The 9644-nt window shown below is 54.9% G+C and overlaps 1 protein-coding gene across 2 annotated transcripts; it reads left to right on the forward strand.

Moving 5' to 3' along the window:
• Positions 1–2915: 2915 nt before the first annotated feature.
• UBE2S (ubiquitin conjugating enzyme E2 S) lies at positions 2916–9127 on the forward strand. Of its 2 annotated transcripts, none has more exons than XM_021673446.2 (4): positions 2916–2980; positions 3600–3747; positions 5621–5811; positions 8648–9127. In XM_021673446.2, the coding sequence occupies exons 1-4, from the start codon at positions 2978–2980 to the stop codon at positions 8972–8974; spliced, it is 669 nt and encodes a 222-aa protein (XP_021529121.1). In that variant the 5' UTR covers positions 2916–2977; the 3' UTR covers positions 8975–9127. The 2 variants fall into 2 exon arrangements, with proteins under 2 accessions (XP_021529121.1, XP_064236866.1); XM_064380796.1 differs by lacking the exon at positions 2916–2980 and adding an exon at positions 3285–3345.
• The last annotated feature ends 517 nt before the right edge of the window (positions 9128–9644 follow it).

Here is a 9644-nt window from a genome sequence, read left to right on the forward strand (position 1 = left end):
GGGATTACAGGCGTGAGCCACCACATCCTGGATTTTTGAGATCAAGACAAATTTAATCATCAGCTTTGCCTTGTCCCAGCTGAGGAAGCCTGAGCAAGTCACTTTACCTCCTGTTCCTTCAGTTTCCTTGTCTATTAATTGGGCTGGAATCCTCCACACCAAGCAGGCTAAAATTGAAGATCAGCAAAATGCTGATCAGCAAAATGGAATGATGGTGACTCTAAGCAGGATTGGTGGCACTGAGGATGGGGGAAGTGATGAGATTCAGTAGATGATGTCAACAGGAACTGGTATAGATTGGACCTGGAGTGAGGGGGAGCAGGAAGGGATCACCTGTAGCCATTTCTCCACAAACTAGTTACGATGCTGACTTTTTATGCTGTAGCTGTTTTTTCTGCCGTTTTCGGTTATTTGGGTTTTCTTGGTACAGATGGTGGGGGAGGTCTCTCACTATGTCGCCCAGTCTAATCTCGAACTCCTGGGCTCAAGCAATCTACCTTGGTCTCCCAAAGTGCTGGGATTACGGGCGTGAGCTACTGTACCCAGCCACGTAGGGGTTTTTTTTTAGTTTTGTTGTTGTTTTGAGACGGTCTTGCTCTGTCACCCAGGCTGAGCATCCGCGCAATCTCAGCTCACTGCAACCTCCACCTCCTGGCTTTAACCGATTCTCCCATCTCAGACTCCTATGTAACTGGGATTGCAGGCCTGCATCAACACACCCGGCTAATTTTTGTATATTTAGTACAGATGGGGTTTTACCATGTTGACCAGGCTGGTCTCCAACTCCTGACCTCAAGTGATCTGTGCACCTCAGCCTCCCAAAGTACTGGGATTACAGGTGTGAGCTACCATGCCCGGCCTTGGCCATGTGGATTTCTTTCACATTTTCCTTATTCCTTCTGAGACCCCACGAGGGGAAGCTGGTAGCCATGGGTCTTTTCAGGTCCCTGTGGCCAAATTAGGCCCAGATGTTACTGTCCCGTCCACAGTTGAAAAGACCAACAAACGAAGAGAGCTGCGGACGCACAGACTGGCAGAGACACCGAGACGCTACCGCGACCCCACTGCACAGATGAGCAAGCGGAAGCTAACTTCAGCATTCCCTCCTCCTCTCTAGGCACCTCCAAAAGGCCTGCTCAGGGAGCTCTGGCCGCCGTTCTCAGACAATTGTGTGACTTTTTTTTACTGACACTGAGGGCTGGAGACTGTAAGGTTTAAATGAGGCAACTGAGGCCAGTTATTGGAATAAAGAAATTTAATTGGCTCCTGGGTGAGGTTCTGCGGTCTGACAGGAGGGGCCGGAGAAGTTGCCCTTGACTCCCCTCCAACGTGGGGTTTTATAGGGAGTGGACGCATCTTGATTGGTTGTGGGGAAGCAGGACGTGGACGGGGCAAGTTGCCATTGGCAGGTAAGCGGGATGCAAAATGCTATTGGGCAGGTTTTGGCGGGGCTTCTTTTAAATTTTGGCAGGGTTCTTCAACGGTTGGCTAGGTGCTGAGCGCAGAGGCTAGTGTTGAGTGCAGAGGCTAGTGTTGAGTGCAGAAGTGCAGTGGGGGAGTTTAACAGCGGGCTAGGTGCTGAGTGCAGAGCTTGGTGTTGAGTGCAGATTTGCACGCTGAGTGGAGAAGCGGGCGTGGAGTGGTAACGTGGTTTCTAGGCGTGGCGAGGGGTGGGCGTGTCTGAGCTCCCAGCGAGGCAACCGGCCTTACAGAGAACAGTCACCTTTCTAGGCAACTGTGCGTCCATTTCCCAGAGAGGGAAACTGAATCCCAGAGAAGGCAGGTGTGGCTGGAGGCCATGGGTCAGTTACAGGCAGAACCGTGCCCTGAATAAAGGAACAAGGCAAAGTGGGTCTCCCTGACTTCTTTCCCTGGCACCACAATGAATTCCAGAGCCCATTTGCCACATAAGGAAACTGAGGCCTGGCATCTTCCATGGAGCCTGGCAGGGGTCGGGGTCACACACGCAAGGCAAGGCTGTCCAAGCCTTCAAGGTCATTCTGACTGATCTTTGAGCCTTCGCAATACTAGACATGGACCCAAGACCATTTCCGGCACAAAATGGCGCCTCGTAGAAAAACCTAGCGGGAGTTCCAGCGCCCACCTTCAGGACGGCTGAGAGGAGGGGGCGCGCGCGGTAGCGCACAACTTATTTGCATATATAAAAATCAACGGATTTCATTGGCTGGGGCGGTTTCATTTGCAAGAAACTGGGTCTGTATTGGTCGCTATCCATTCCTGCCCGCCCTCTGACCGGCCTCTGTCAGCCACTGGCCCGTGCGAGTCTCGTGACCCTCCAGTCACTAAGACGCATCTCTATTGGCCCGAGCGCCTTCCATCACGCGTTTAAAACCCCGAGTCCCGCCTCTCCTTGCCACGCTCCAGCCCCGAGGATGACCGTTAGTCGCGTGCGCGACTTCCTTAGCGTCAGGGCGCGCGCGCGCGCGTATGCCGGGCCGTGGCGGCGTCTCATTCAAACGGCCCAATCAGCGGCCGCGTCGCCTTCCGCGTCCCCTTCCTCTCTACTTCCCTTTTTCAGCCCCACCATTCTTTGAGACCCCTCCCTGACACTCGCGGACCCCCATTGGCCGGCCCGCCGCCCAGCCCTCTCCGCCACTTCCCTCTCTTCTGACCACAGTTTGCGGGGAAGGGAGCGAGCCCGTCGAACACCAAGGAACGTGCGCGCTGACGTCACGGTTGAGGCTTGGGGCTGAGGGGCCGCGGGGGGGGGCGTGGCCTACGGGCGGCTATAAAGAGGCTGTGGTGCGCGCGCGGCCGGCTTAGTGCGGCCGGGCACCGGGGTGGTGGATCGTTGGACGCTGTGAGCGGAAGGTGTCGGAGGCAGCGGGGAGCTGAGCGGGGCCGCCGGGGTCTCGCCAGGCCTGTAGCGGCAGCAGTTGGGCCCCCCCGCCCCGGCCGACGGGCCGAAGAACGCAGGAAGGGGGCCGGGGGGACCCGCCCCCGGCCGGCCGCAGCCATGGTGAGCGCGGGCGGCGAGGCCCGAGAGGGTGGTCGGGGGTGCCCCTCAGGGAGGAGGCGGAGTCTCAGGGGCCTCCGACCGGCGGCCTTGTGGGGTTTGAGGGCCAGCCTGGGGGTCCCTGACCTGGAATGGGCCCTCGGGCCTTCCTGCAGGCGGAGCAGGAGCTTGGGCGGCCCGCAGTGTCCCTGGCGGCTAGGGCTCCGGGCGCTTTGCGGCCCGCCCATGGGTGTTACCGGGAGCAAGGACGCCCCGCCGCCATCTCCAGACCTAAGCCGGGGTTTCAAGGATGCGCTAACCAAAAATAAGTGGAGAAGGAGGAGAGGGTAGATCTCTGGCCTATGTGGAAGCACTGGGGCCCATGCAGGGTTAGGAGCGGGCTTTGGGGGTTTCTGGGGCGGGTGGACTTATCTGGAAGCCCCCTCGGGAACCCGCCCCCATTTCTCTTGGGAGTTCTGCCTGGGCAGGTGGCCTAAAGCATCGTGGGTGGGGGTCTGGGAGTTCAAGGATGATTGACAGCCTGGGGCCACTGGGTCAAGACTCAGGCAGTCTCAGCATCTTTAGGCCCTCCGGGAAGCCCAACTCTGAACATCCGCTCACCCTGCTCTCCCACCGTGCCCAGAACTCCAACGTGGAGAACCTGCCCCCGCACATCATCCGCCTGGTGTACAAGGAGGTGACGACACTGACCACAGACCCACCGGATGGCATCAAGGTCTTTCCCAACGAGGAGGACCTCACCGACCTTCAGGTCACCATCGAGGGCCCTGGTGAGTTTGGAAGGGAAGATGAAGGGGGTTGCTGCTTAGATCCTGCTCTAGAACAGACCACCGGAAGTACCCATTACAGGCCAGCCTTGTGTCAGGTGCTGGGGGTGCAGTGGTGGATAGGGCAGGATGCCACAAATGACAGGTATGTATCCTTTTCTCATAAGAGTTGAGACATACCTGGTCATTGAGATAGTTTATCATGGGGCAGGACCCTAGATTTGAAGCAAGGCTCTCAGACATGGCTTCCCTGGACTTGAGAATGGATAGAGATGAATTGAAGGTGGTGGGAATGGTGTCAGGAAAGGCCCGGGAGGGTGAGCCAGATGATCTCAAACTCCATCCTGCTGTAAGTGTCAGGGATGAGGAAACAAGCCAGATGCAGTATCATGGAGAGACAGGTCATAAATACCCACGTGATTTTGCAGAGCTATTTAGAATATGGTTTCATGTAAGCTACATTTATGTTATCACCAGAATTCTTACAAAGCCAGTCAGGATTTGAGAAGAGCATGTGAAGGAATGGTCTAGTCCACTGTGGTGGTGATGGTAGGTGGTCAGGGAAGTCCTGGCTGTGGTGACAGTTGAGGTCATTCATGCCTTGCTGCATGGGGTGATCGCGGGGCACAGGATCATGAAGATGGGAAGGCTCCCAGAAAGCCCCTGAGGTGGGTGGAGCTGGGTGCTTGGTAAAAACACACGAAGTATCTGTGGTTTTGGCCGGGCGCAGTGGCTCAAGCCTGTAATCCCAGCACTTTGGGAGGCCGAGGTGGATGGATTACCTGAGGTCAGGGGTTTGAGACCAGCCTGGCCAACATGGAGAAACCCCGTCTCTTTAAATAAATAAAAATTAAAAAAAAAAGAAAAACACGAAGTAAGTTGATGGTGAAGCTGCTGAGGGCAGATCTTTTAGGGCTTCTAGGCCTCTGTAAGTAGTTTGTAGGGGAAGCTGGTGGAAGGTTTAAAGCAGGGGTATGGCACATCCCTCCAAAGTTCCTGTTAACTGGAGTGAGGAGAGTGGGCCTGGCAGGGGGTAGAAACAGAGGCCAGTCAGGAAGCTAGCCTTGGAGGTGGGATGAGATTCGTGAGAGGACCTAGTGGGCCGTGGTCAAGCAGCTGATGGGCTAGGGGAGGGACAAGCAAGTTGGTGAGTGGGAGAATGTTGATTGAGGTGTGAGGCCATGGAGTTGACAGACTGTTGGATCCTTTATCTGAAAGTCTTGTAAGTAGGCATCTTAAAGGGTGATAAGTACGCACTTGGGTCCCTGGCACCTGGGAAGGGCCTGTGACTGGGGTGGTCACTTGGGCCATGAGAAGGGATATCCAGGGGGGTGAAGACTAGAGCTTGATAGTGACACAGCTGGGAGCTGCAAGATGGACATCATCTCTGAGTTCTGGGGGAGGTCCTGTGGTCCCCTAGGAACCCAGCCTTTCTTCCTCTTAAGAATTCTCCAGCCTGACTGGGCGTGGTGGTCTATGCCCAATCCTAGCACTTTGGGAGGCTGAGGCGAGCAAATTGCTTGAGCCCAAGAGTGCAAGACCAGTTTGGGCAACATAGTGAGACCCTGTCTCTCCGAAAAAAGTAGCCAGGCATGGTGGCAAGCCTGTAGTCCCAGCTATTTGGGAGGCTGAGATGGGAGGATCACCTGAGCCCAGGAATTGTCAGGCTGTAATGAGCTGAGATTGTGCCACTGCACTCCAGCCTGGGTGACACAGGAGACCCTACTTCAAAAAAAAAAAAATCTTCCAGCCTGATGGCAGAGTAGGCAGGACACCCACCTGTGTCACAGCCAGACCACGGAGACTGGGCTTTGGGGCGTTGAGGTGCCTTGGGAGTCCTGAGTGCCCTGACCCTGTCCCCCTCCCTCCACTCCAGAGGGGACCCCATATGCTGGAGGTCTGTTCCGCATGAAACTCCTGCTGGGGAAGGACTTCCCTGCCTCCCCACCCAAGGGCTACTTCCTGACCAAGATCTTCCACCCAAACGTGGGCGCCAATGGTGAGATCTGCGTCAATGTGCTCAAGAGGGACTGGACAGCTGAGCTGGGCATCCGACACGTGCTGCTGGTGAGTTCTGGGCTAGGGCTGGGCCTCCTGCTTCCGGCCTCGGGAGGTCCACTGGTGTCTGAGCCATAGTGCTTTGTTTAGTTTTTCTGAGTCAGCTCTAAAGTAGTTGAAGGTTTCCATGTAAAAATCCAGGTTGCTAGCTTTCCTGGAAAGTTAAACAGTGCCAGACCCAGGACACCAAGTATTGTTGAGAAGTGCCCAAGGGCACCTTGCCATGCAGCAAGTGATGGGTTCCTATTGTAGGATGGTTTTCTCTTCTTTAAAAAAAAAAAAGCAATGGGTAGGCTGGGTGCCATGGCTCACACCTATAATCCCACACTTTGGGAGGCCGAGGTGGGCAGATTACTTGAGGTCAGGAGTTGGAGACCAGATTCTCTACTAAAAATGCAAAAATTAGGCCGGCACAGTGGCTCACGCCTGTAATTCAGCACGTTGGGAGGCCAAGGTGGATAGATCATGAGGTCAGGAATTCAAGACCAGCCTGGCCAACATGGCGAAACCCCGTCTTACTAGAAATATAAAAATGGGCTGAGCATGGTGGTGGGCACCTGTAATCCCAACTACTTGGGAGGCTAAGACAGGATAATCGCTTGAACCCAGGAGGTGGAGATGGCAGTGAGCTGAGATTGTGCCATTGCACTCCAGCCTGGGCAACAAGAGGTGACGCCCACCTGTAATCCCAGCTACTAGTGAGGCTGAGGCAGGAGAATCACTTGAGCCCGGAAGGCAGAGGTTGCAGTGAGCTGAGATCACGCCACTGCACTCCAGCGTGGGTGAAATTTTTATTTAATTAAAAACTTAAAGGCCGGGTGTGGTGGCTCACGCCTGTAATCCAAGCACTTTGGAGGCCAAGGCGGGCAGATCACCTGAGGTCGGGAGTTCAAGACCAGCCTGACCAACATGGTGAAACCCCGTCTTAAAAAAATAAAAAATAAAACAGGGATGAGGTCTCATTTGTTGCCCAGGCTGGTCTCAAACTCCTAAACTCAAATGATCCTCTGACAAAGTGGTGGGCTTACAGAAGTGAGCCACTGCACCTAGCCTGTAGAACAGTTTTCTGCCAGGTGGAAGTCAAGAGACTGGTTAGAAGCTTTTCTTTCTCTTTTTTTCAAAAGATACAGGCTCTTTGTTTCCCAGGTTGCAGTGCAGTGGCACAATCATAGCTCACTGTAGCCTTGAACTCTGGGCTCGGGTGATCTTCCTGCCTCAGCTCCCTGAATGGCTGATATACAGACATGCAGCATCATACCCAGCTAATTTTTATATTTTTATGGTTTGCAGAGATGGGGTCCCATTAGAGGCTTTTTTGCTAAAGCTGAATTTACATACCATAAAACTCAACACTGTTCCAGAGTATACAGCTCAGTGGTTTTTTAACAGTGACAGAGTTCATAAATCAGGGTTTCTCAGCCAGAGGTGATTTTGCCCCCCAAGGGGTATTTTGCATTGTCAAGAGACCAAAAATGTTGTCACAAGTGGGGGTGCCACTAGCATCTGGTGGGTGGAGGCCAAGGGTGCTGCTCACATCCTACAATGCGTGGGGTGCCAAGGTGGAGGCGTCCTGGTCTAGGCCGGTGCTCCAAGTTCTCCACAGGCTGCTCACAGCCTGCTGCCTCCCCCATCCTCACTACAGGCTAAAACAAATTTTTTTAACTTAATTCTAATGAGCCCCTGGGGCACATGGCAGAGAGGGTGGGGAATTGGGGTTTCCTGCTCTGTGCAGGGAAAGGACTGACCTCCAAGGTAAACAGACCCCGAACCTTTCCCTCCCACATGCACCAACTCCCTCCCCCTGGAGGTCATTGGAGGCTACTGGGAACATTGGCACTGAGCTCCAGGCCTGCTGGCTGCTGGGTCTGCATCTGGACCTGTTGGGGACTCAGCCAGCAAGAGATCCTCGAGAAGGGCAACCAGGCCTGCAGTTTGCATGCAGTGGTGAGAATTAGGGTGGAGACTTGCGTCCTGGTCACCATCAGTGATGTCTGCTGAGCCAGGTGCTGCGTGTGTGTCCTAGTGGCCCCAGGGAGACAACAGCCTTGGCCATTTTGCCCAGCCCACTTAAGAGGTTGCACCAGGGGCTGCTGGAGGCCTGGCTGCATGTCACACCTCTGCACTCCAATTCATTCCTCAGGACAGGCTGATGAAGGGGCATTGAGAAGAATCCCCCCTCTCCTGAGGGCCACCCTCAAGGTGCACCTCAGGCCACCAGTCCTGGTGTCTCGCTCTCTTGAGTAGGGTCCAACCCAGCTATAGTCTTAGACCGTGAACTTCGGATTTCCTATAAAAGACAGTGACAGGTCAGGATATCTGCTGTATCTGGAAAGATAGGAGCTCTAGAGTCCAACAGGCAGGTGTGAGGTACTCACATCCTCAGTGGCCCTGGGGCAAGCCTCTTCCCTTTGTCCAGGCTCTGGGCTTCACTCATTGAACCAGAGGGCCTCTGAGGTGGTGATGAACAGCACAGAGGCAAATTCAAAACCATGATAGGACTCAAGTCTGAGGCTCAGGCAAGTAATGGACTCTTCAGAGGGGCCTTGGCTTCCCCCCATCACCCAGCAAGTTCCACTGAGAACCAGGGACATTTTAAACCATTGGTCCCGTGGTATCATGTCCTTCTGGGAACATCTCCTGTGAGTCGGGTAACAGGAACGTGGCCTCTGAGGGAGACAGTGAGCAAAGATGAGGGAGGGTGCGGCATCGGTGGGTCCTCAATCTGATCTCCCAGGCAGCTGAGTTGAGAGCAGAAGGAGTAGGCAGAGCAAAAGCACCCTCTTGTGCAGGTCCAGGGTTCCTGTAGGTTGCCCAGCCCTCCCTGACCCTGGGCCTCTTCCCACAGACCATCAAGTGCCTGCTGATCCACCCTAACCCCGAGTCTGCACTCAATGAGGAGGCGGGCCGCCTTCTCCTCGAGAACTATGAGGAGTATGCGGCTCGAGCCCGTCTTCTCACAGAGATCCACGGGGGCGCTGGTGGGCCCAGTGGCAGGGCCGAAGCTGGTCGTGCCCTGGCCAGTGGCACTGCAGCCTCCTCCACCGATCCTGGGGCCCCAGGGGGCCCAGGAGGGGCTGAGGGTCCCATGGCCAAGAAGCATGCTGGCGAGCGTGACAAGAAGCTGGCGGCCAAGAAAAAGACGGACAAGAAGCGGGCACTGCGGCGGCTGTAGTGGGCTCTCCTCCTCCTCCTACCGCAACACCAACCTCTCCTGTCCCCTCCCTCCAACTCTGTCTCTAAGTTATTTAAATTATGGCTGGGGTCTGGGAGGGTACAGGGGGCACTGGGACCTGGATTTGTTTTTCTAAATAAAGTTGGAAAAGCAGCTTCTGTGTCTCACAGATGCCCAGGACCGCTGCTTCTGCCACGTGGCTCTAGGAGGTTGGCTCCCCTCCACAGGCCCTGGGTCCTTGTTAAAAACCTCATGGACTGCAGCAGTGGGTCCATCTAGCTCACCAGGCCTCCTGTTTGAGGACTGCGTCCACGTCTGTTCTGTGGGAGGAGAGCAGTCACAACCCCTCTTTGGAGTCAGATTTCCAATCTAAAATGGGGTGGGGACCTGGCTCTAGAGTAATGGACATATGGTGTGGCAGTGGCCTTCCTGCTCAGGACAGCCAGGTGTGAGCATTCTGGTATGAGGCTTACCTCATCTGGTTCTGGACTGGGTCAGGGTTCCTTCCCATTGCGTCATCTGATCCCAGCTCTGCACTAAAGATTGGTTTTTCCCTTGTGGGCAACAAAGCCTGTCCCCATGTGTATTTCTGCATAACAGATCACAAAGCCACTGGCTTAAAGCAGCACCCACTTGAGACTTCCTGTTGGAAGTCTGGACACGGCTGAGC

Source organism: Aotus nancymaae, unplaced genomic scaffold, assembly GCF_030222135.1.
Source record: "Aotus nancymaae isolate 86718 unplaced genomic scaffold, 86718_ANA_hifiasm-v0.15.2.pri h1tg000028l, whole genome shotgun sequence".
NCBI lineage: Eukaryota > Metazoa > Chordata > Mammalia > Primates > Aotidae > Aotus > Aotus nancymaae.

Excerpts from the sequence above, each read along its gene's own strand:
- UBE2S (XM_064380796.1), top strand. The coding sequence starts at position 3,319 with ATGTGGAAGCACTGGGGCCCATGCAGG. Across the intron at positions 3,748-5,620 it reads GGTCACCATCGAGGGCCCTG|AGGGGACCCCATATGCTGGA; the intron begins GTGAGTTTGGAA and ends CCTCCACTCCAG. Across the intron at positions 5,812-8,647 it reads GCATCCGACACGTGCTGCTG|ACCATCAAGTGCCTGCTGAT; the intron begins GTGAGTTCTGGG and ends CTCTTCCCACAG.